At 38.2% G+C, this 26619-nt stretch overlaps 2 protein-coding genes across 5 annotated transcripts in view; one reads left to right on the top strand and one right to left on the bottom strand.

Moving 5' to 3' along the window:
• WASHC4 (WASH complex subunit 4) overlaps positions 1-8927 on the top strand; it is a 57217-nt gene extending 48290 nt beyond the window's left edge. The window contains exons 29-33 of one of the 3 annotated variants that reach the window (XM_003783285.2): positions 632-779; positions 3490-3586; positions 4184-4380; positions 4684-4780; positions 6639-8927. In XM_003783285.2, the coding sequence (XP_003783333.1) occupies positions 632-779; positions 3490-3586; positions 4184-4380; positions 4684-4780; positions 6639-6706 (607 nt within the window). In that variant the 3' untranslated portion in view covers positions 6707-8927. The remainder of the gene's footprint in view (positions 1-631; positions 780-3489; positions 3587-4183; positions 4381-4683; positions 4781-6638) is intronic. The other 2 variants (XM_012814170.2, XM_023509361.1) reach the window with 2 other exon arrangements.
• A 3822-nt stretch (positions 8928-12749) lies between these two features.
• APPL2 (adaptor protein, phosphotyrosine interacting with PH domain and leucine zipper 2) overlaps positions 12750-26619 on the bottom strand; it is a 49304-nt gene continuing 35434 nt past the window's right edge. The window contains exons 12-21 of one of the 2 annotated variants that reach the window (XM_003783284.2): positions 25964-26006; positions 25824-25880; positions 25647-25735; positions 21446-21604; positions 21254-21306; positions 19402-19576; positions 16284-16320; positions 15923-16063; positions 15107-15154; positions 12750-13857 (exon numbers count right to left, since the gene is read on the bottom strand). In XM_003783284.2, the coding sequence (XP_003783332.1) occupies positions 13723-13857; positions 15107-15154; positions 15923-16063; positions 16284-16320; positions 19402-19576; positions 21254-21306; positions 21446-21604; positions 25647-25735; positions 25824-25880; positions 25964-26006 (937 nt within the window). In that variant the 3' untranslated portion in view covers positions 12750-13722. The remainder of the gene's footprint in view (positions 13858-15106; positions 15155-15922; positions 16064-16283; positions 16321-19401; positions 19577-21253; positions 21307-21445; positions 21605-25646; positions 25736-25823; positions 25881-25963; positions 26007-26619) is intronic. The other variant, XM_023509353.1, reaches the window with a different exon arrangement.

Here is a 26619-nt window from a genome sequence, read left to right as displayed (position 1 = left end):
ACTGGACTAGGCATCCTTATCCTAAGGCAGTGGTTAAAAGGTTAGTAGATGTCTCCTCCAGGAAGGAGTATTGGTGTAGTTGGGTATAGCTGTATCATGTGAATGACAAATGACAGATTTCTACCATGCAGTGGGGAAAGAATAATAATTTGAAAGTGGTAGCAGCTATATATGAGGAATGCAGGAGAGAAAGCAGGTAATGTTTTGGAAGATGGAAAGAGAAGCTAAGTTTTTGGAAGAGGGCCAGGTTTAAGTTGAGGTGAGGAGAATTAAGAGATTAAGTTGAGGTAAGGAGAATTAAGAGATGTAGTGAAGAGATTTAAGATGAGGAATTTACTTAAGTGAACACAGGGTTCTATTGGTCTCATTGTGGGAAGAAGAAATACAGAACTCTATTATTTTAAGCCCCAGATATTCTACGTGTTATATTTTATGGGCTAAATTTACTAATATTGATCACTTTTTGTCTATAAGAAAATGAATTTATTCTGAACTCCAAAAAAATTTACTTAGAAGTGTTTTATAAGGTTTCTAGGTTTTTGAGTTCTCTTACCTAACTTAATAGAAGGTGGATTTTTAAAAAGCCACACCTTTTGAGAAAGGATCCAAGTAAGTATTTTTTGGATTTTAGGCATTTGGATTCAGTCCTGAGTGATCACACACGAAATTCTGCAGAAGGCACAGAATATTTCAAAATGCTTGTAGATGTTTTTGCTCCAGAATTTCGAAGGCCAAAGAACATACATCTCCGAAATTTCTATATCATTGTTCCCCCTCTGGTGAGTATTTTTAGAACCTAAAATGAATTTTTTTTAAAAAGTGTTAATAAATAGATATGGTTTCTTTATGACACAATATGCACAGAGACTACATGACTGACTTTCTGGTTGTAGTTAAAGCTTAGTGTAATCTCAGTGAATGTTAGAATTTTTACTTAATAGCTATGTTGACAGACATTTATACTTAAGATAGTTTTTTTGTTTTTTTTTTTTGAGACAGTTTCATTATGTCGCCCTTGGTAGAGTGCCACAGTGTCACAGGTCACAGCAACCTCCAATTCCTGGGCTTAGGCAATTCTCTTGCCTCAGCCTCCTGAATAGCTGAGACTAGAGGTCCCTGCCACAACACCCGGCTATTTTTTTGGTTGTAGTTGTCATTGTTGTTGGGCAGGCCTGGGCTGGGTTTGAACCTACCAGCTTCAGTGTATGTAGCTGGCACCCTAGCTGCTGAGCTATATTTGATTCTTATTTGTTAATAACTGCCAGAGAAATCCCTAGTAATTTTTAAATTGCTTGACTGTGTTCCGTTGGATATATACCATAGACTCTTTAGGTGGAATTACAGTCTTTTTTAGTGCCTAGTTTAGACTAACGTTAGCTGTAAAAAAGTGACTTTTTTCTGACACATCTTTTAAAGGATATTGTTCAAGGATAACATCTCTATTCACTGGTAAATACTAACATGTAAATTAAAGTTTTATTGCTTTCTCCTTACAGTATATAATTTGTTCTCTAATTTTATAGTTGCCATCTAAAAATAGGTTGTTACTAAAAATTGTGTTATAAAAAGTTGTTCATTTGGGGGAAATGGCACGAAGGGTTTAGAGAAGTATATATTAGCAATATGAGTTATTTTTCCCTTAAGGTTTTGGAAAAAAATTGTAAATGGATAGCTCTAGGCTCAGCGCCTATGGCTTAAGTGGCTAAGGTGCCAGCCACATACACCTGAGCTGGCGGGTTCGAATCCAGCCCAGGCTGGCCAAACAACAATGACGGCTGCAACCAAAAAATAGCCAGGTATTGTGGCGGGCACCTGTAGTCCCAGCTGCTTGGGAGGCAGAGGCAGGAGAATCACTTGAGCTCAAGAGTTGGAGGTTGCTGTGAGCTGTGTGGCCACAGCACTCTACTCAGGGAAACAGCTTGAGGCTCTGCTCAGAAAAAAAAAAGGATAGCTCTAAAATCTGAATATCACCAAGTTAGATTTTTATTACATCTAACTTGGATCAAGAATAATAGCTTTCTATATTATTACTTGAATTGTTAATACATTTATCAAACCATTATTACCTATTGAAAATATGTAATAGATTATAAAGTTTTTTTTTTACACAAAAGTTCTGTTTCTTTTATCCATTTATTGTTAATTCTATATTACCACTATGTAATAAAGTTGCAAAGATGTCTGTATAAGCATCTTTGCATCTTAAGATAATGTCAAGACTAGACGTTAGTGTCCTTACTTGGTTATACTGTAGTTAACATAGAGTGACTTCTCACTATATTTCTTTAATCTGAAGGGCAAGTGTATTCAAACCGTAGTAAATGGTGAAACCAGTGGTGAGCTTAGGGACGAGGCCTAGACTTGTACAGCATAGACGTCAGAGTTCATACAGTGATGGAGAAAACAAAGTGGATTAAGACCACTGCAGAGAAGTATGGGATACTATTCTTGTGCTTGAGTTGATTACCTGCTAAATAAGTTTCACAGGCAAAAAGGTGAACCTTGATATTTTGTTTCCAATGTAGTCTGTTAAAGTATTTGTTACACTGTATCAGAATTTTAGACATTTCTCTCTTTACTGCTCTAGAGCTTGGCTCTCCATGTGTAGTTATGTGTAGCTACTTAAATAAATAAACATTTTATAATATTAAAAGTTTAATTCCTTAGTAATGCTAGCCTGATTTTAAGTTCTCATTGGCCACATGTGACTAGTGGCTTACTATACCAAAACTGCAGATACACAGCATTTCTGTCACTGCCAGCAGTGTTGCTCTAGAGCAGTCGTTCTCAACCTTCTTACTGCCGCAGCCCTTTTATACAGTTTGTGACCCACAGGTTGAGAACCACTGCTCTAGAGTGTGAACTCTGGATAGTAATTTTTTTTCACCTTAAGTACTTAGTGATGCCTAGTATTTAGTAAGCATCAGTAAAACTTTGTTTAGTAAGGATATGATTCGATAAGGTATTTTGGAAGAGCTGCATTTTCAAGAGTAGTATTGTTTTGAGGAATTCACGCTTTAGCCAAAGGATTCCTTATCCTTATTAACCAAGCACACAATAAGAGTTAGTATGTTAGGATGAATCGGCTGGTTGGAAATAAGGACTATTTTGCAGGTGTGTAAGAGGACTTTGAAATAATGCAGGCCCACTTTTCTGACTCCAGCATTCATTGAGCATTCCATGACTTTGGGTAAGATACTAACTCTTATGAGCCTCAGTGTCCTTATTTCTAAAATGTGTGTAATGTTTAATGACAAACCATATACAAGGGACTCTGTTTCGGTCAGTGCTCTTATCTAAAGGTATTGGAAAGAAGAGCCATTAAGAGATGATTGTACAGATTATGTCCTCACCAGGAAAGTATCTGAGACATGTTTCAGATCAAAAGGACAAGAACCTAGAAGAGATTCTATTTGTAATTTTTGAAATGTCTGTTTTAGGAACTACATTTCTTAATTCTTTCTCTGATATCTTGTTGCCTTTTTTTAGACCCTCAACTTTGTAGAGCATTCCATTAGTTGCAAGGAGAAATTGAATAAAAAAAATAAAATTGGGGCTGCCTTTACTGATGATGGCTTCGCCATGGGTAAGCTTAGTGGAATTGTTTTTCCATTAATTTTATGTTCACCTTATAATGGATTCATAGAAATAGTTGCCTGCAAATAGGTCCGTATGCTCCTTATAGATTTGTTTTTCATGAGTAGCATTTATTGTTTCTTTTAGCTAGGCTATGTGATTGCAGTACTTCTTTTTCATCATTTATATAACCGTCATTTAATGCCTTCCTGGTATTGCTTATCACCTGTCTAGCTTGACCTAATACATTTATTTATATTACAGAATTTCCCTGGTTTCCTTGTAGCTGTTTTTTTTTTTTTTTTTTTTGGTAGCAGTAGAAATTTTTATCTTCACCCTTAAAGCTGTATGATTCTCCAGGTGATTTATATGGCCATGTAACATATTTCCTTCTTAATTGGTTCGTCTTCAGTTTTTTATTCATCTTTTTTTTTTTTTTTTTAAAAAGAAGAATTAAGCCACTTTGCTAAACTTATTCTTCATTCACGCCGTAGAATGTAATTTGAGGGAGGACTAATTTAAAAGTTAGCTTATAACAAAGAAGTATTGAAGAACTAGAATACAACTTCTGTACTCACTGTAATTTTAATTTTGCTAATGACTATAGGTGTGGCTTACATTCTAAAGCTTTTGGATCAGTACCAGGAGTTTGACTCACTTCACTGGTTCCAATCTGTTAGAGAAAAATACCTGAAGGAGATAAGGGCAGTTGCTAAGCAACAGAATGTGCAGTCAACTAGTCAAGATGAGAAACTGCTGCAAACCATGAATCTCACCCAGAAGCGACTGGATGTCTATCTACAGGTGGGTAAGCATAAGAGTCGAGTCCCCTTTGACTGACTTTTTGATACCAGTTACTTTTTAATATCTGCAAAACAGAAAGCATAAGGAAATCCCCCGTTTGACAATATGAATAATGATAAAAAGCGTACATTTTAGACTGGATGGTATTTGGAAGCCGTTTGACTTAGAACTTAAAAACAGATGGGTTACTTAGTTCAATTTCTGTGTTTGTGATTTGCACTGGAATAACAAAGAGACATTGCAACATAAATTTTTTTATATTTTTCTATAAGCACCTTCAGCTTTTATTTCAAATCTTTTTAGGAATTTGAGTTGCTATATTTCTCACTGAGCAGTGCAAGAATTTTCTTCAGAGCAGACAAGACTGCGGCTGAAGAAAACCAAGAGAAGAAAGAGAAAGGTCAGTGACTGAAATATGAAAAAAACCAGTAAATCTGTTTAGTAGTCTACACTAATGTTCCCTTTTATCTGGTCAGACTTGAGCTTCTTTGTTCTTTTAGAAAATAATACAGACCTAGAAATAAGTCTTTTATAAAAGTGAAGCTTATAGAGATTTTGTATGATCCTGAGAAGAAATTTATGTATTTCTTCCTGTGTAAACTCTTACTTGATTTCATCTTCTCTAAATTTAAATAAAATTTAACAAGCTTAGTTTTTCTTCTTTCATGGCTCCACCTGTATCATGTTAGAAGGAGTAAATTAGAGTAGAATGGCTAGATACTGCTGCAGGCTGAGCTGCTAAGGACTGGATATTGACTGAATGTGATGAGACAGCTGTTGAAAGAGGCATAAAACTGTAGGTGCTATTTATTGTCATAGTAAAGAGTGTCCTGCTATTCTCCATGTTCAGGCTTTGTAGAGTCAGCACAACTTAGGTACAAAAACTGACAATTTGGTGAACTTGAGTCATTAAGGAAAAAGTCTGTACATCGTGTTTCTACATGGGATGGTGAGAAAGAATTTATACATTTAAGCATTGCTCAGTGTTTTGTACTTACTGTTCTTATGACATGTTGCTCTCAGATTTGAAGTTTAGGAATAGTCATCTTCCCTGACAAAGAGATGTTTCCCTTTTCTATCATAGGAATTCTGTAACTTACGTTTTTTTCTTTGCCTGGATGATCAAACTAGGTACCCTTCTAGTTTTCGTGTTTGCTCTCCTTTTTAAACTTCTATTTCATATAATTTTCATAAACTTTTATTAATCCTATTTCATGTCAAATTTAAAATAATAATTTTTTTAAAACATGGAGTAGTAGTGGTCACTATTTAGGTAGACCACTTATATGAACTACTTTATTCCTTGACAAGTCGCATAAATTACATACTAATATTAGGAGCATATCCAGACATATACTTGAAAAATGGTTTCAGGCTATTAACTGGAGGATACTCAGTATTTATTAAATAGAAATTTGCACATATTACATTTGGGTTCATTATCAAGACTAAGATAGATTAGCAAAGCCGTTTGGAAGAATTTAAGGCAATATGCTCTAAATTGTGAAGAAACTCAGTTATTACATTCTGCTCAGACATTTCATATTCCCAGAACCTGACTCCAGCCCAGGTACTGGGAATACTCAGCAGGTGGATTGCACATTTCCTTCAAGGCCTAAAGCACTGAAACAAAATAACCCTTCTGCGTCATGGCCATGGGACTCCTTGCTTTGGTCAGTTCATCTTAAGGAACTCTCTAGGATTTGAGTTGATGTATATCACTCACATGTCTGGGTCACTCTTAATTTTAAGACACTATTTCAGTTCAGTATTGCTTGGAGATATAATCAGAGTTGCTGAATACATCGGTCAAATAGTCTTTGTTAATGAAATATGTGCATGTGACATTTTGCACAAAAAACTAAGAACTCATTTTATCGCAAACAAAGAGTTGCTTTAAAAATATTTTAAAAATACATTATTAAAAAAATATATACATGTACTATAATTTATTGTGATAAGTTACAAATACAAAATGGAAAGTTGTTCATTTTGGACAATTTTTTTAAAATTATTTTTTATTAAGTCATAATTTTGTCATTCTGGACGATTTTGATATGTGAATTTGAAGCCATGTTGCTGTCAGTAATGGCGATGTATTATTATAATGATTTCTTGGCCTAGCTGGAGGAACTGTCATGGGGCAGGCAGCAGGCATTTGGAATTTATCAATATAGTTCTCAAATTTTATTTATTTCTTAATTTATTTTTTAAAAATGAACATAAGTGTTCATTGTTATTTTCACTCATGCTTCCAGAAGAAACTAAAACAAGCAATGGAGACCTGTCTGACAGCACTGCATCTGCTGATCCTGTTGTGAAATGATGCTGATGGTATGCTGTGCCTACATGAAGTCATCAGAATTGTGATTAAAACTTTCGTCAGTGAAATGGGTTTCATAAGCTGTTGATGAATTCTTTCCTGGGTCACATCTCTGGAATATATGTATGTACTTAGATATTGCAACTCTTTAAGGCAGTGCTCTAAAGTTAAGTCCATTCTATTTCTAAAGGCTCTACTTTTCAACAGTTGAGAATGAGGTTATAAATTCAGTTTATGCCTGGACTTTAGACTAGGGGGCATTTCTATGAACAGTTATTTGACGTGAACTTAATAGAAGGAGAAATCCAGATTTGTAAACTATCACCTCAGCTCTCTTGTAATTGACATGAGTGGTGGTAATTTTTATTTGCATAGGTCTTTGATTCCTGTTTATCTCAAGTCTTTGGAAATTCAGTGCATATACCATATATAGCCAGTAAATATGTGCTTAAGAAAGGAATTGAGCTTGAGATTTATGAAGCATATGTATCAATATTCTTACAAAAAGAATATATGAAGATGGCTTTGATACTACATGTGAGACACAGGTGTGCCGTACCCTTTGTGTACAGTATAACTGATGATCATTTACTCACTGTTAATTTCACGTGACTCACAAGAGCTGCTGATGTCTTTGATAAGACATTCTATAACTAGTTTACATTGCTTTGAGAACATTTAACCTCCAACAACTGCTTTAAATTTAAAATTACTTAATACTCAAAATTCTGATAAAGCCATAGAGTCCTGTTTGAAGCTCCATTTCTTTTCTGGTTGGTTGAAGGGACTACATGATACCAGAAAAAAAAACAAAAAAACCAAGAATTATTTCTACATCCAAACTCAGGTTTCTTCTACATTAGGTTGAACTAAAATCTTGGTGATGGTTTGGGCAGACTTTTTCTTTGTATCAAGTATAATTTAAGACATCAGATTAAATAATAATTGTACTATTCAGGCTTTAAAAAAAATTACCACTGTGAGAATTAAACTCTTATAATATCAATCACTTACTGATTTAAAAAAGAACAGAAAAATTTTGAGTAAAGTTAGCTCCTAGCAAGCCGTTAGCTTTATTTTTGTAAAGGTATGTTGGTTATTAAATAGTCTTTCAAAAAATATAATAAAATGATACCTTTACAATGAATACAAGAGTTTAAAACTTGAACTCTAATACAAACATCATTTTGGGAAATGCTTGATTTTTCTATTGCACTTGCCTACTAAATTGTTCTTTGGATAAATCCTACTAGTAATTCTAACATCGTTCTTCCATTCTGCTTTTGGAATGGGTATAGAATCCCCTGTCTCTCCTTGTTGGTTAGAGTCAGGGTAACTTTCCCAGCCTGTGATAAACTTTCACTGTTAAAAGTCAGAAGAAGCAGAATATGTAGGAAATGTTTTTTGTTTATTATGTAAACATGGCTTACAGACTTAGGGACAATGAATGGATTAAAGGCAATTAATATTTGTAATTCATACTAACTGTAGAAATGGCCCTAAAGCATGCTGCATAATTAATAATTTATATTTTCATTATTGTAAATGTTTATATTAATGATCTTGCATTTGATTATATCAAATTAGTCACTATTTCATAGCAACAGCATTGTTTTCTCTGTTTTTCTAACTTCCCTGAAATCTGCTTTAATAGGGGTAGAAATTGTGATTAAAAGAGAATCGAATGTTTCTGTTCATTGTCCCCACATATGTAAATTATTTATCAGTACTAGATAATCACATGCTGACTCCCTGGATATCTAGAATTGAGAAGAGAGTGATGGATGATTATTTTGCCGTTAGTTCAAAATAATATCACTGCAGTCTGGATAAGTTATAAATTCATATTTTTGAAATCAGATCTTAGAAATGATTAGGTACTTAAATGGCATTAAACTGCAGAGCAACAGGGCTTCAGTATATTCCTAAGTTCAGACATACATTTGGATGATGGTTTTCCTTGCTAACATATTAATGTTGATATTTTTATTTTTTTCAAACATATTTAAAAATTGTAAACATTTGTTGTTAAGTTCACAGAAAACTTAATGATGTTCAAATTCTCAGGAATTAAGGACTAACCATAACATTGTCAGTTCTAATGAAATTTTGTAAAAGATGGCAAGTTTGTTACCTCACCTGAGTGGGGCTTTCCCCTCCCCCCAGTTCGGAGAGAATACAATATGTGTAATAAAACATTAATAAATATAATTTCAAAATTTTCCTTCCCTTGGATGTTTATGTTTTAAATTGAATGTTTTAACATTACTTTTTGGAGTCCCCTTTAATTGAACAAAATGTATGAAATCTCTTCTTAAAAAATGCTTGACTATGTGTAGGCAAAATATTTCAAGGATAAAATTGAGATTGGCTCCTCTGTGTATCCCAGGTGAAAGAAAGATGTTATCTTTATATCTTCTTGTTCCATAGCTTGCTGTTTTCAACTAAAAAGATTTGGCATGAAGTGATTTTAAGTCATAATCCTGGAAGAGGCTCATTGGTATGCAGTGTTTACAATATTAGAAATAACTACAGAGGGTGCTTTACCCACATTTTAAGAAACAGTATAACCATATTAAAATTGTAAATACATATTGATAACAAAAGGTAAATACAGGTCACACTGAGCGCCTCTTGTAATTGCAGAAGTCAAACATGACTTCAGTGTTACAAATTTAATACTTTTTCCTTTTCTAAAATGTGATACATTTTTTGGCACCCTCTATAAAGTGCTATTTACAAACTTGAGTACAGCAGAAATAATACAATAGTCCCCCCTCATCTAGTTTCACTTTCTACAGTTTTACTTACCTGCAGTCAGCTGTGACCTGCAAATATTAAATGGGAAATCCTGTACATAATTCTAAAGTTTTGTATTACATGCCATATGGGGTAACATAATGAAATTTTGAGTCATCCTGCGCCATCCCCTGTATTCTTGCAGTATAGGCCACCTGCCCATCAGTCACTTAGTAGCTGAGTTCTCAGATTGCTTATGTTCAAGTCACCTTTATTTTACTTAATATTGGCCCCAGAGATCAAGAGTAGTGATGCTAGCAACTGCACTGCTTTTCCTTTTTTTCCTGAGATAGTAAATTTTCAAGATTCTGGAAAAGATGAAATATTGGCATAAATCATCTTACTCTTTCATGCTAGATTTGCTAAATGTAAAGGGTAGGCAGGCATTAATGGATTTTAATGATTTTAACATAATTTTGTTTGACATTGCAAACATTTCAGACTTATAGTATTCCTTTTCTTAGAGAAGTTTTAATGCTACAGATTTTTAAAACAGAGACTTTTAGATGTTAGGAATAATTTAATAGGTTGTCAAGAATTAGAAATATTAAAAATGGAATCTGGAAGACTTGGTAAGTAGAGATTAAGTAGTTTTAGGACTACGCAGTGAACTCAGATGGTGGTGGTGAAGTTTGCAGTTTACATACAAGTAAGCCCCATATGTAGTGCATAGGAAGAAAAGTTGGTAAGTAAATCAGTGTTTTCCTCTGTTTCAGTAGTCTGGCTCTGTACCACCTAGTTAACCTGCTACCTCTAGTTCCCATCTCAGGAATGTACCGGAGATTTAGCTTATAGTCCATGCAGATCTGATGCCGTAATTCTGGGATCTTTAGGGACTATAAACACATTCTATAATAAATGTAAGATCTGTGTGTAGTGAAGTGTTCTTCTGTAATTTTCTCCTTTTAATTAAAGGGGAGAGAATTAAAATTTTTATACCCAGATGCATCTATATATATCAAATTAATATTAAAGTATTTAATCTTTTCAGGATATGCACAAAAGTTAAGGCATTAAGGATACACTTTAAGTTGGTATTACTACTGAATATCAACTTTAAGTCTTCAAAGCTTAACGTATTGAGAAACATTTGGAGGTTGCTTTGTCTCTGGTATTCTTTTGAGTTCGTGTATATAGCACATAGTGTCTAGACCAGACTGATTTAGATCCAGACTAACTTAAATTCTGATTTGCTTTTTTAAAGCAGATTATGGTCACTTTATGCACCAACGCCAGCACCTAGTCCACCATTCCAAGCAATGTTGGAACTCTTTCTCTAGCATAGCAATCAGCTGTTGTAATACAAGGTGTGACAATTAAGTTCACAAACTCAACCTAGAAAACATGCGAGTACATCAGTGACCACATCAGTGAGTTATGTAGCTCTTCCTCTAGGATGAGTTATAGAACTTAATTTTCTGAGCTCATATAACTGCTATATAAAGTAGCTATTATATAGCTTATTATTCTACTTTCATAGGTAGAAATATACTTGGTGTATATTATTGTTACTGTTGTTACTCTCTTAGGTGGAAAGTTTGAAAATAAAGTATTTTGAGTGGGTCTCTTAACAACTACCCTTGTTAAGTGGCTGAGGTAAGAAGGCCCTGCTCTTCTCTGAAAAAGGTAATCTGACAGGTACGTGGTGGCTAAAGGAACACTGGGAAGTGGGAATTGGTGAAGTTGGCTGGCTTCTAAAAAGGTCCCGTTTCCTACCCTCATTGTCATTTGCATGGCACTTGTTAATTTTCAGAGTACTTTAATATACATTTCACGTGTCACCGATTATTTCTAAAACAAAAATTTAAAAGTAACAATGCATGCAAGAGTTTATAATATGTATGTACTATTTAAACAATGACAGTAAAGAACTGGGAAGCTACCACATCAGTTAGGAATGAGCCTGCTCCTCCCACCTTAGAAGCTCCTGTAGTTTCTCCCCAAGAGGAAAGCACTTGGGGCTTTGCTGGCAACCATCCCCTTGCTCTGCTCTAGTTTTACAGCCCATCTATATTTTCCTAAATGAAAAGGTTGTGTTTTCAATGTTTTTAAATTTAAGATACATGGGATTTTATTGTGTTCTTCTATGACGTTAACTCGGTATTTATTTAAATTCATCCATGTTGATACAGCTGTAGTTTATTTTTACTTCTGTAGTGTCCTATTCTGTGAATACAGCTATTTTACATATTCTATTGATAACATTTTGCTTATCTTCACATTTGGGATACTCTGAACAATACTGCTGATTTGTTACTGTATGCATCCCTGGGTATGTAAGTTTGGGTTTCTCTAGGGCAATTGTTCTCAACCTGTGGGTCTCAACCCACAGGAACTGTAGTAAAGGGCTGTGGCATTAGGAAGGTTGAGAACCACTGCTCTAGGGTGTGTACCCACAGGTGAACTGCTAGGTGATAGGGCAGCTTCACTTTCAAGTTTTCTAAATAAAAGGCCAGATTATTCTGTCATCCCCGCAGTGGAAGAGATTCCCCATTGCTCCATTCTTTCCCATAGCTGAATTTTTGCAGTCTGGCAAATATAAAATATTTGTGGTTTTAATTTGCATTTTCCTGATTACTGTATGAGACATACTTGTTCATAAGCTTTTTGCATTTTGTAATCTGCTAAATGCCTTTATGACTGTTTATGTTTAATTTTTTTATTTGTAGGAATATTTTATATATTCTAGACACTACTCATCTCACATGCTTGCTGGTACTTTGTGTTTTCATTCTCTGTGGTGTTTTTGGTAAAGTTTGAATATACTGAATTTTTGTCTCTTTTCCTCATGATTTGCATGCTTTGTGTCTGCCGCATTGTCCCTTAACAGTGTTTCAGTTGTAAGGCATTAGTGAATACCAAAACTAATAATGTCATGGTGTCTAATCTCATACAGGGTTAGACAGCTGCTGTGTCTCTGATGGTATAAAAACTATAGGAGTGGATTTTTCAAATGGACCCTGTGACATTAACCTAATTTTGGGTTGCAAAAGTTGTTTTATTAATGTGACATTAACCTAATTTTGGGTTGCAAAAGTTGTTTTATTAATCTACTTAATTTTTAAAAGAAACACTTAAAAAATTTTGGCAATGGGATCACATCATGGAATAGAGGTATCTTTTATTAGTATAGCCCCTCTTCTGAGATGTTACCATGCTCTAGGATTTTTATTAAACTGCTAACACTATAGAACTGACTTTAGTTTTCTTCCAGGGATGTTCTAGGAAATAACCACAACAGGCAAAAGAAACATAATAATTTTTATTACTAGGTTAATTTATTAAAAAGATAATGAGTCTGTTGAGCTTGGTTACATTTAAACATACTGTACCAATTCAAGATCTTTATTAGGTAAGAGGGATGGAAGAGTGGGCTGGGGTGCTAGAAACCAACAGTGTCAGGGTAGAAATAGGAACTTCATCCCAAGCCCTATAACCAGTTGTGCTTCAAGTGAGTTTTAAAATTAACTGGTCCCTTCTTTGAGGAGGTTCTGGCTCAGCAGAAGAAATAGGAACTGGTAGAGCTGCACCCTGTCCCACCTCTAAAACTCCTCATATCTAGGAGGACCCTAAGCTTCAGAATGCTGGGCCAGTAAGGCGCCACTGTAAACCATCTTTTGTGGTATTTATCAGCTTTTTATTGCATGGCACCTGGAACAGTTACCAAAACTAGACCTGCATCTGTACTAGTGCTCGGGCTTCAAAGTAGTGCTTGTCACCTAACTGCACAAAATGATGCTGTTAGGTCCAATTATGAGACCTAATCATGAGCTGGATTATAAATACTTTTCAGAATGACAGGCACTTAAAGCTCATTAAGGGAAATATAAAAATAGATTATATTAATAGGAAATATTTAGTGTTTATCAAAGTGAAAATCTAGGCTGTTGCCATTTTTAAAAAAGGATACTGGAAGAAAAGAGATGACATTCAAATAAAGTGAACAATGCATTTTCCATACCTTTCTGAGTGCTGAACAATGCGATCTAAGAAAAGGACTTACCACAAAGCACCTAAAATAACATTTGGAGATGGGTAGTAATGTTGTCAACCATTCCTCACTTGTTTCCCTCCCAAGTCTCAGTATCAGGACTTCAAAAGTACATTCCACAAACGATTGTCAGCATTCTGTGTCAGTGTCCCTGTATGTCAGAGAAGTTGAAAACCCTTAGGAGGTAGCTCCCCTTCCTGTGTCCTCTTCCCTCACAGGCGCAAGTGAGTTATGCTTCAGATTCTGCGCCTCTGTTTTCACTGGGATTTCCATCATTGTCCTCTGGTTCATCGTTTAACAGTACATATTTTCCATCACTGGTTAGTGGTATGGACAGCATTAACTGAGCCAATGCTTCTGGATCCTGAAGTTATGAGAGTTGAAGAGGAAAAAAGAAAAAGCTTAAGATGCACTTAAACCTCTTTGGCTTAGCTTTCAAAATATGTTCTGACTCTTGCCCATGTGTGCCTTTAAGTTGGATCTCTGCTTCTCTGAAAAAACTCAGGCACATTGCTTCTAGAATCTGGACTGAGTTGTTTCAGCCAAAATACCATCTACGTATCCAATTCATCATAATCATCTTCCCCAACAGCCCCGACAGGAACTTTCTTGCCAAACTTGTCTTGTATCTTTAAATCCCATTCTTTTTCCATCTTTTAATGTATACTAGGAATTGGAAAACTAATAGCCATTTGGTGCACCACTTGTTTTTATAAGTTTTGTTGGAACACAGCTGTGCCCATCATTCACATACTTCCCACGGCTGCTTTATAACAGCAGAGTTTGAGTAGCTAACAGATATCTGAGCCTAAAAGGTAAAGGCCCTTTATAGAAAAAGTCTACATATACCATTAAATGCCAATGTGCAGTGCTTACCATTATTTCATATATTTTGGTCTCAGTCCTTGGTCTTCCTGACCTCAACAGACTGAACTGTGCAAATATGGTAGCCATTAGCTATATTACTATTTAAATTAAAATTAAATTTAAAAATCCAGTTCCTCTGCCTTATCAGCTTCATCTGTACGTTAAATGGCCCCAGTAGAGATCACTTCCATTATTAGACAAAGTTTTACTAGACAGTGCTGAACTAGAAGTCCCCTTGGAGCAGCAACTGTTACCTATCTTGTTCACTACCATAATTTCAGAGTTTTTCTTATACAAACTAGGCTCTCAAAATTGTACTGATGGATTATAAGCTGCTAAAAAACGAGAAGGTCTCAGAGTCTTTGCTTCTAATAAGCTCCCACGTGATGTCCATCAGTGCGGCTGGGCCTATCCTCATATTCTGGGGAGAAGGGCTTAGAGTACCTGGTGCATACTTAAGTTTTTGCCATCTTATTAAGAAAGGAACCCTAGCCAACTAGTGCACAAGCAAGAAAATGATAAGGCAAGAGAAGAGCTGCAGTAGTGATGTTAAAAAGTCCCCTTGTGTTACCAGTGAACGTGGAACAACATGATAAAAAAACCTCTTGGGATTAGCATGCTTAAGCGGAAACCCCAAACTTGGCCATACTTCCCAGTGAGCATCACTCTTCTGTTTAAGAGAAATCTTAGCATATATATAGATGTCTTCTGAGTGGCTGTTAAACCAGCACTAGAATGTTCCTTACCTTTTGAACCTCAATAATTTCTTTTCCCAAATTAATAGCATAACATATCTGTGAAAGACAAGAAAGGCAGTGTTTGGCGAAGGTAGAAATGGATAAACATCTTACAGAAATGACGGTAGTGCAGGGAGGCTGCTGCCCATACCCACACGGGTGCACAGGACCTGGCCACAAAAGACTTATTCCATGGGCCTTATAGCATTCGCATCAACTGTCCTGACCTGTTGCCAACTTAGGCCATACAAAAAATATCCCAGGTAAGTGAAAACCTAAGTTATGCCAGTGTTTAAAATTCTTAGTAAGATATTTTCCCCCTTAACTGTATTTAGCCACTGCATGTTTATATACACAGTAGCAGATACTTATTGAAAGAAGGGTAAATTTTCATGAATTCTAAGTAGGAGATGTAGTCACAAAGATGTATTAAACAAAACCCAGCTTAGTTGCAGTTTTCTCATATTGTCTTCCTTGGTTTGCTCTTTGAGACTAGTAATTCTCCTTTGTAACTTTCACTTTAATTTTTTTTTTTAAAGAACAGATTTGGGGGGAAATGCTTTCAGTTCCTGGTCTGTCTAAACAATTACGGCTTGCCAATAAAATACTTCTCATTCATTCTATTCTGGTTGATACATATTTTTCCATGGGGAAATCTTAGTTCTGTTAGTTTTCTTTCCTAGAGGCATCATCTGAATTCCTGGATAGAGATAATGGACAGGGATAGGCAGAATGTTCAACTGAATATCCAGGGGGACAGTGCCAAAAAAACTCTTTAAAAATGGACATCCTACTGTGGGATCTTAATATGAAAAAAAACAAGACCTTTTCGCCTTCTGAGTTGCTTTCAAAAATGTATGTGCTCAGAGACTCTTCTCCTGTGGATTCAGGAACACGGGTGACAAATCCAACCAGCCTCTTGTTTTCTTGATGAGCAGCAAATTGTGTGATGCTTGTAAGTTCGAACTGAAAGAAGAGGGAAAAAAGGGACTAGATCGTACAATAACTAGAATTGTATGACAAAATTATTGACAATTAATTTCGACAACTGACAAAATTATTCTTCATGCAAAAGTCATGAGAAAAAGTATTAGTGACAGTCATTTGGCAAATCTTTATAATAAGAGTGTCCGTGTGTAAGGGAGATATTAAGGAATCACTAACATTAACCTGTTGAGGTACTTACACTGGCTCTTGAAACTTGGGTCTGAGGATCTATCAATCTGAAATTGAAGAGATTCATTATGTAACATATGTTGGAATTCTTAGAGAAGTTTGTAGACTAAAATCACACACACATCACAAATAGAAAAAATAAGGCCTGTGTGAGGGTTGGGTGAGATAATTGCACATGACCATGTGCTGTGGCCTCTGCCTTTGTTGACCCTGTGTAGGTGAGGTTCAGGGATCTGTAATGGAAGCTCATACAGTAACTAAAATTAATTTCACAGTATTTGGTGCTTATCATCAGGGCCACATAACTCCTCTCAGTAGTTCTGCTGCAGAATACAGTTGATCATACTCTGTACAGCCTCCTCAATAGTCATTGCCTATTTTAATTCCCCAGAAGTCCTAGATCAACTTATTCTAGACATTTTTAAAAAGAAAAATATGGAGTAGAGATGAGAGATAGTGAAGGGATTTGACAAAACTAGTCTGTATCAGTTTGGGTATAAGAGAAGTAATTTAAGAGCTATTCCAGAATATATTCCTTAACAGCATTTAAACATCACCTATCATCAGTTATGTGTCTTGGAAAACAAAATGTGTTAGAGAATTTATTGCTGTCTTAGATAAATAGATAAAAATGTTTACTGTATTCTATTTGTTTCAGAATAAACATGGTTATTACATATTTGAATTACTATAAATTTTATAGGTGAAAGCAACAACGTATTCTGTTTAAGAAATGGTTATAATACCATTTATAAGAAATGTCTAGAATAGCAAATCTACAGAGATGGCAAGATTAGTGGTTAGCAGCTGCCCAGGGCTGGGTGGGTTTTGGGGAGGGAAAAAGACTGACTACTAATGGGTGTGAGTATTCTTTTTTTTTTTAGACGGAGCCTTAAGCTATCCCCCTAGGTAGAGTGCCGTGGCATCACAGCTCACAGCAACCTCCAACTCCTGGGCTCAAGCGAGTCTCCTGCCTCAGCCTCCCAAGTAGCTGGGACAACAGGTGCCCACCACAACGCCCGGCCGTTTTTTTTTGGTTGCAGCCATCATTGTTGTTTGGCGGGCCCAGGCTGGGGATATGAACCCGCCACCTTAGGTGTATGTGGCTGGCGCCTTAGCTGCTTGAGCCACAGGCGCCCAGCCGAGTATTCTTTTTGAGGTGATGAAAATGTTTTAGAATTGTGTTGATGGCTGCATCACTGAGTTGTACATTTTATTTTTTTGCAGTTTTTGGCCGGGGCTGGGTTTGAACCCACCACCTCTGGCATATGGGGCCAGCGCCCTACCCCTTTGAGCCACAGGCGCTGCCCCATTTATTTTTTTAACTTTGCCCCAAGTGCAGCCTTGGAGGGCTGAGTTGTACAGTTGTAACTATATGATACATGAATTGAATCTCATCAATAAGGTAGCTTCCCCAAAAAAGGTTACAATTTGAAAGATAAGCAGTTGTACTTAGTAAAGCACAGGATTTATAATCAAAGGCTCAAGACTGAGATTTAACCTGGCTCCCCCTTACGTCACCTGGACTTCTCTCGCTGCTTCATCCTCCTGCTTCCCAGAGGCAGTTATGACAGTGAGAAATGGGTGTAAAACTTCAAGTAGACAAAGCTTAATAAATGTTACTTGATGTCTATTAATAGGTATGGACTTAATTTTTTGAATATGTGTAATAAACAGTTTTGCTCAAGTTGAAATAACTTTCCTTAGGTATTTTGTAAAATTTCTTGTAGCTGACTTTCAAAATTTTGCTACTTAAATCAGTTAACCTGGATTTGCCTCTTAAGATCGTCTGGTTTTCTGTGTGACCTGTGAATAGTCTCAGAACCTATTCCACTACAAGAGAGTATCTTTTCACTGTGGTCACTGTGGTAAAGCACATACGACATTTAAGTGTGTTTACCATTTTGTGCACCATTATCACTATCTAGTTATAAGACATTTTCATCAACCCCAAAAGTCAACTCCATCCCCAGTAAGCCGTCACTCTCCCTGTTCCTCCCACCCTCTGGCAACCTCTAGCCTGCCTTCTGGTCTCCATGGGTTTCCTACCCTGCATGCTCCACATAAATGGAACCATACAACATGGCTTGTTGTGACTGGTGGCCTTTACTTAGCACAGTGTTTCTGACTCGCAGCCATGCTGGAGTGTGTATCAGTACTCCATTCCTTTTTAAGGCTGAGTAATATTTTATTATATGTAATACAGGTCAAGTATCCTGTATTCAAAATGCTTGGGACCAGAACTATTTCAAATTTCAGATTATGCTTGGGACCAGAACTATTTCAAATTTCAGATTTCACATTTTGTTTCTCTGTATTCATTTGCTGATGTACTTTGGATTGTTTCTGCCTTTTGGCTATTACAAAAAGGACTGCTATGAACATTTGTGTATATGCAAGTTTTTTGTTTCAACTCCTGTGTTTTTATTCTTTTGGGTATCTCTTCAGGAGTTAAATTTTGTAGTAATTCTATGTTTACCATTTTGAGAAACTGCCAAACTGTTTTCCATAGCAGTCAAACCATTTAACTGACAACACATCTTAATTCAGACTAGCAAGGCTGCACATGCTACCTGTGGCTATGCTATTGGGCAGTGCAGCTTTTCACAAAGCCTGTGCTCATAACCTTGGCTTCATGGTCACGTAGGTCCTACATATACCTGAGACCCCCAAATCACGTAGTTAACAATGGCCTCTGTACTTTGACCCTCCAACAAATAAGCTAATCATATTTTCCTTGTGACAGTCCAGTTACTCAGGCAGATTCATGTTTTTTTCATGGTTTATTTTTATTAGATAAATAGCACTCTTGGAAATGAAAGAAACCAAAAGCCTTCCGTTTCAAGCTTAAGATATAACACACAGTAAGTCAAGACTGGTGGGATCTTTATAAACAATAATACCACTGAATTTTTAATGATACCAGTTCTTGTCTTTAAAGGGAACAACTTCTGCCCTATTTATCATATAAAATCAAAATACAAAAATGAGGTAAGGGCAGAACAGACCTCAGCAGCACCTTCCCTTAATCCAGTCAAACAAATGCGCCAGCATTCCAGGCTGGGGAGCCTGGTTCAAGGGAAAATCAGATGACACCTCAAGGTGGTCTGAAAATAAACTGAAGGTACCTCAGGGTTTGACTGGTGACCACTAGGTGGGACTCCGTCATCCGGAAGATGTTATGAATAGCCCGAGCAGCCAGTACTTGTCTCATTGCTTCATAAATCACTTCCGTAGTGCTGTCTGTTTTAACAGCCATTGATCCCAAAAACCGAACTAAAAACATCTGTTGCAAAAGAGAATCTGCAAGAGAGTGAGTTCTGCTCAGCATCATGTGTGCCTCCTGCCTGCTGCTGGTCCACGTACCATGTCAGACACACTGGTCTGAGAGTCAGCTGCACCAGGTTTTGGCTCCCTTCTTTGCAGGACTTTCAGCCAAAACTTCTCCGTACTGCTTTTATGAACCAGCACTGCCAAAGCTCTGAAATCTTCTATTGTCCACATTTTGTGCCTACATTTTGTCAGTTTGTTTGGAACTACTTCATTAGACTAGAGAGTCTCCTCTTTTTCTTCATCTATAAAATTAGACAGTTGTACCAGATGAACATCCTTCTAGCATTTACACTCTTAGGAGCATAGAGGGTACTCTTGGTGACAGTATATACATTTTTTTCTGTGAAAATAAGAATGTCTTCACTAAGCTAATAGAAAATTCATTACTTTGGCTCACTGATAAAGTCCTCTTATTTTAAAAAAAAAATCATTTGCAGGAAATAAGACCTGATGTTGGGTTTCATTAAATTCATACATGATATTTACTACTAAAAGGCAGTGCTGTATTTCATAAACCAGTGGAGAGCAGTACTGGCTTGTTGGTAATAGCACATATCTGAAAAAACTAACAGCAACCATAACTGGAAGATCATGAAGAACATCTAAAAGATAATTATCACTCCCCAAATACAATAGTTCCCCATTTATTTTAAACTAAGAAGCTTCCCTTTTTACTCCCATCCCCCCCAAAGTAAGCATTAAAAATTCTACTAGGAACATAGACCTGATGTTATGAATGGCTACCCCCATATGACCACAGTTTGGTGTTTGTGTGGACTGTGTGAAAGGTCAGCTAGATACAAGTGGAGAGAGCCAGATGTGAGGCACAACCTGTATTAACATAAAAATTTTTTTCCCCCAAAACTATAAAGAATTCCCAATTTTAAAAAATGCCTACTTTTAAATTTGAATAAATAGAATTTCATTTTGATAATATACTCAAGCTCCAGAAATGACCCTGTAAGGTTAGTAAAATGCCTTGGCTGGGACTCAAAGTGTGCTCAGTTGGGTGGGTAGTAGATTATGGTCAGTTCCATTGGGTGTGTTCTTAAGTACACAGTAAGAATATACATCAACAAGAAAACATTGAACAAGCTAAATGTCATTTATAACATCTTCAAATTTCAAAAAGCATTACTTGTGCTTTGGTTTTCTAAAATGAAATACATATTATTCAGATTCACCAAGATAGCCACTGTAATGTGGCCATTTGATGATCTTTGAATGTGTTTTATACAAATGTCATGGCCAAACGTAATTTCAGCACTTTGGGAAGATGAGCTGGGAATTCTTAGACCAGCCTAGGCAACATAGTTTGATCACATCTCTATAAATATAAAATAATAATGTGATACCAGATTTAGATGTGGCAACATGTTTATGCAGGAGCTACAAAAAGGGCTGAAGTATAGGTAATGGTGAAAGAGCTGTACGCAAACCACCTTTCCTTAAGCTGTAAGAAAACCACCCCTCATTTTTATCTAAGACCTGGCCCCGTGCCTGTGTCCTACTAAATTTTCAGAGACCTACTGAATTTTCAGAGAATAATACATCATCAGCTCATACTCCAAATCATAGATAGCTCTCTAGAACATGATTTCACAACATATTTTAATGCCCCTTGAGCACACCAAGCTGGCTACTTACCTTCCGCTTCTGGAAAGGAATCATCCTCAGTTTCACCAAAAGGGTTGATACGCCTAGGAGAACAGCCAGAGTTAGTCATGACAGTTTCAGCTAAAAGTCAGCCTGGCAGTAGTCTTTGGTGGGAGGTGGGAACACAAAAAGATGGCCAATTTATTTTCACTTCTGCCAGAGGTAACCTCCCTGAGCCCATACCTGCTCCCTCGGTTCTGATCGAGGAATTCTGTGGCAGGAAGTACGATGTCAAACTGAATAGGTGTTCCAGGTGCGATCAGTTGTTCTGCTTCAGGTACACTTGCTGTGGCTTTGGGGACAGTCTGGTCATTTTCCACCTCGGAATTTTCCAGGTTCTGGCTAGAGTATAAAACAGGATGGGGAAATATCAAATTCTTTTTTAACCTTGTGCTTTTATAATCAAGTGAATACTTTTGAAAGCTGATGTGACTTTTACAAATAAAAAAGGGAGGTTTTAATCAGTTCCTCAATTTATTTTACTAATAAATTTTCCTAAAATTTCATTCATCTCTTTGGCTAAAACTTCACATCACCCCACTACAGACCTCTTTGCTGCACAGCATTCTGCACTGTGTGTTAGACTACTTGTTATGGCATCTACTAATCTTCTGTTTGTATCTTTTCCACTCTGAGAGAGGTTTTTGAGGGTCAAGGCTATAGCTATTTATTACTTGGAGCATAGTAGGCACTCAAAACTGCTGAATGAATATGTATTAGACTGGCACTGACTCTTCCTAGGCCTGCAGATACCATCCCCACGCTGAGCCCTTGGGGGCCATTAGTTTCACCTCCGTTGTTAAAAGTAAACTGAGGCCTCTGGAGGAACAGGGCAATTCTGAAGGCATTCAGTCAGGTGAAGCCAGATTAAAAAGAGAAGTTTCCTCAGGATGTCACAGCCTCAGTAGTCCCAAGTGGTGGACTCACATCTGCTGTCTGATCTGAGAGGCTCTAAGTGAGGAAGTGGTAAGCACTGGGGAAAAAGTGAGAGTAGCAGCTTCAAGGAGAGAAACCAAGGTGATGGCTCCCCAGAGTCAAGATCAGGGAGGGCCAGCTGTGGAGGATCTCAGTACCACTCTGGGAGGCCAAGGCAGCTGTGTCACTTGGGCTCAGGAGTTCAAGACCAGAATACCAGCCTGAGCAACAGCGAGACCCTGTCTCTTTAAAAATTAACAAAGCCGCAGGTGGGGACTGTTCTTGATTCTCGATTCCAGTACAGAAGCCACTGAAGACTCTGAACAGAGGAGTGGCATAATGTAAAGGATGACCTGTGGTCTACATGTCACCACTAAATGGACACCCTCTTAGCTGCCTTCTCAAAGCATCTACTGTAACTGATCTTTCCTTGAAACTCTTCTTGGTTTCTGCTGGCGCTTCCTTTCCCCTGCCAGGAACTCTGTGCTGAGTTGACACCCACATTTCACAGGTTTTCCTCCGGCCCTTCCCGATGCTCCTTCTCAGGGTCTTTTGCAGGCTCTTTCCCTCCGTTCTGGTTCTATCACAGCACCATCACTCCCTGGCTGACCTTTCCCTGCTGTGTGGTACCGACAAGTTCCCAATTCATAAGCCCAGCCCAGACATCCTCTTGAGCTCCAGACTTGTACCATCAGTTGACTGCTTGACAACTCCCTGGGGTGATTCATATGCCACTTCTCACTATGTCCAAAACTGAACGCTCTTCATGTCTTTAAAAAACACCATCTGCCCAGGCGCTCAGCCCTCACAAGGGTCACCCCTTGATCTGCCCCCTCCTGCTGCACATCCATCACAAGTCTCATAGGTTTACCTCCAAAATAGGTGCCACTTCATCTATTTTTCATCTCTGCCACAATCCTGGTCTAAACTGTCATCTTCTGGACTGCTGCCAGTCTCCTCATCAGATACTTACTGACATAGCTCTGCGTTCTCCAGAGTGGAGAACTGACTTCAGAAAATGTAAAGTGGATCCTCCCTGGCACCCCTCCAACTCACCCAGGCATATGCCCTCAGGCATTCACCAGGATTCTGCTGCAAGCAGCAGGGAGTGCACTAGCTCCAGCCACTTCTCATCTTTCACTTTGCATTCTGACTATTACCTCCGCAGCCTGAGTCTGTGCAGGTCTCCTCTCTCTCTCCTCTCCTTGACAGCACAGGGTCAACCCCGTAGTTCACTGAGTACTGCTTACCCTTTGTCTGTCTTCCCTTGTAAGTCTAAGTTTCATTACCAAGGCCAGGCCTGGACGCACAGTGAATACTCAAATATTTTGTTCAGTAGCTGGATGAAATGAACAGTAGATACTAACTGCAGAACAACGGATGGCCACACATGATGTCCTTGTTCCCAAGGACACAATTTCTCTGCTACTTTCCTTCACTGACGTCAAACATTTCTTAAGAATGTGATTTACTTATTCTTTCTAGAACAGGAGAAAAAATGAGATACTAAAAAATATGGGCTACAAATTATGTCTTTTTAGAAAACTACTTATAACTCCTAAGTCTAAGACCTCCAAACAACAGCACCCTGGAAAGATGGCATGTTTGACCCAGAAGGGCCCTGGGAAGGTGTCCTGGTCTCTTCCTGTCACAAAGTGGAGGAGATGAAGGCCTGGAGACCTGGCTGGCTTGCTCCTGGACACCTAGCTATGCACAGGCAGAGCTAGCCCCAGGATCCAGGTCTCCTAACTCCCAATCTAGTGTTCTCTGCACTGTGTGCAGCAAACATTTTTGTGACTTTACAAAAGAGAAGACAGATAGGAAAAGGCTAACATAACCTCACTCACTAGATCTTTATTTCCATTTTCTTTCAACAGTGTTTAACTTAGGGTTAGATTTAATAAGCATGCGACTTGTTATCCACTGTAGAATTATACAATCATGAAATCGTAACACTGAAATGTTTCTCCAACGTGCTCTTTCCCATTTTTACTTACTTTCTGCAGGTTCTCGTGCTGCTTCAGCTATTGCCACAGCAGACCCGCTGGGTCTTTCTCCCGCCGCTTCTCACCACCAACTCCTACCAATTTATCCTATAGAGAGCTGCAGAACAATCTTTTTTCTTTCCTTTTTTTTTTTTTTTTGGAGACAGAGTCTCAAACTGTCGCCCTGGGTAGAGTGCTGTGGCATCATACCTCAAACTCTTGGGCTTAAGCGATTCTCTTGCCTCAGCCTCCCAAGTAGCTGGGACTACGGGCGCCCACCACGATGCCTAGCTAGCTTTTTTGTTGGAGTTGTTGTCATTTTAGCAGGCCTAGGCCAGGTTCAAACCCACCAGCCTCGGTGTATGTGGCCGGTGCCCTACCCACTGAACTATGGGCGTCACCAAGAACAATCTTTCTAAACCTGATTCTGACTGTCACCTGTTTTCTGAAAAGCTCAGTTCTCCTCTACTGCCTGTAACGCCTAAGTGGGCACACAGCCTTTCATAATCAGACCCAGACCTGTCACCTGGCCTTGCCTTCTACCATTCCTTCTCAGGTACCCAGTGCCAGCTGCGTGAATGCTGGCTCCACAGTGCATAGCAGTGAGACCCTGGGACATTATTTAACCACCCTGAGCTCTAATAACTTCCTTCTGAGGTCTCTAGATAATACAGGTTAAAATTTAATGCGGTTCTTTCTACCAGGCCACTAAAATTTAGAGCGATGCCAATTATAATCATAATTTTAATTTGCCCTCTAATACCTGGCTTTCATTAGCATCATAAGTAATATAGCCTGCTATTATTTACTCAAATGGAAATTCCCATTAACGCAAATGATGGGACTCCTGGAATAAATAAAGCAGTCGTCCCAACAAGAAGAGCTGTATGCGTGGAAATGTTTGCTCTAAATGGTAACAGCAAACGAAGGAGGGGAGACAACCATTCAGTAGCCAGTGATGAAAGAATGTGTCTAGTTCTTCAATGGAACAATTATGAAAACTGTAGAAGTAGTAAAAAATACATATGTGAAAATCTGAGTACAAAATCTATATATGATGATAGCAGTAGGTATATAGATGAGGTCTAGCAGCAGCAAAAACACACAAAAGACAATTTTGTTCCTTAATCCAAAAAATTTGTTTTGATTACATTAGTTTGTTGCTGATAGAAAATGAGGGGAGAACTCCTGACCAGAAGGACCCTGAACGCAAGTCCTGATGGCTCTGAATGCAGGGGTATGGGCCAGCGAGAAAGATGGGGATGCTGACAGCAGACAGGGCAGAGTCCTCTCACATACATGTTCACACCACCTCACACGTGGTGTGAACCTAGGACAACAGTGAACCTTCCCTGGCCGTAGTTACTGCTTCTAACAGGCTGAACAGGGTGCCTGGGTGGTTTGTGCAGATTCAGTAACTCCTTTCAAATTCCTAATCCATGAATTGCTCCACAAAAGCTAGTTTTCTTTTGTCCTTTAGTTACCTGGGGCACGAGTTTTCTTGTTTTTTGCCAAAACTTGTAATAGGAGTGACTGCTTGGAGAGCTGTCTCATTCAACTTGATGGCGACTGCCTAAAAATCCACAGGAAGGCATGCTCAGTCCCGGGAGGCAGCTGTCAGCGTGCAGAGGAGAGGGCTAGGGTGCAGGAGCTACGATTACCTCTGGATTGTCGGTCAGGTAGATCTGTCTGGAGATGTTGTTTATTGCGCAGATCCACTGTAGAGAACATTCAAAAAGAACACTGAATCCCACAGTCACCCACCACACCAGGAAAGAGGCGGGACAAACAAAGTCTGTACCTCTTCGTTCTCCTTTCTGCTCTCTGCCTGGAGGATTATTCCCCTGAAACAAAATGCATCTAAGTAATTAGGTACTTCCTAGATCTCAGTGACTGAGGATTATTCTACATGAACTGAACTCAGCTGGGCTCCCAAAGGAAAGGGCCATGAGGGCAGCTTGATGGGGAGGAAAGAAAATGGGATTCCAGGTCTGGTTCTGCTGCTAATGTACTACATTACCCTGGACAGACACGTTCTCTGGGCCTCAGATCTTTTAGCCCCTTCCAGCCTATGATTCTACAGTGAGGACCATCTTACTGACCTCTTGGATGATCCAAAGCCTGCCACTTCTCCAACCACACCCCAAGAAGGGCTGGCAGCAAGTTCACTGCTTTCCCAGACCTAGGCTAAGGGGTACCAGGGGCAAGATATCAGCACTGCCCTGTCTTTGTGGCAGCCCCTTAACTCCTTAAACGGACTCCACGTCTGCTAGTTCCTAGCTCCTAACAACCATGGTGGGTGGGTAACATAGCTCTTATCCCTGAAGTGAGGGTCAAATACCTAAGGGTTCATGTCTAGACTCAGGAATCTTTGTTCCTATGCCATTTCCCATCAGGAGGAAGGATCAGGTCTAAAATTGCTCTGCCAACTTGGGGTAAGAGATGACTCACACCATC

The sequence above is a fragment of the Otolemur garnettii genome, unplaced genomic scaffold, assembly GCF_000181295.1.
Source record: "Otolemur garnettii isolate 467f Iridium unplaced genomic scaffold, OtoGar3 scaffold00007, whole genome shotgun sequence".
NCBI lineage: Eukaryota > Metazoa > Chordata > Mammalia > Primates > Galagidae > Otolemur > Otolemur garnettii.
Note: the sequence above shows the minus strand (reverse complement) of the source record. Positions and strands in the feature narration are given on the sequence as shown.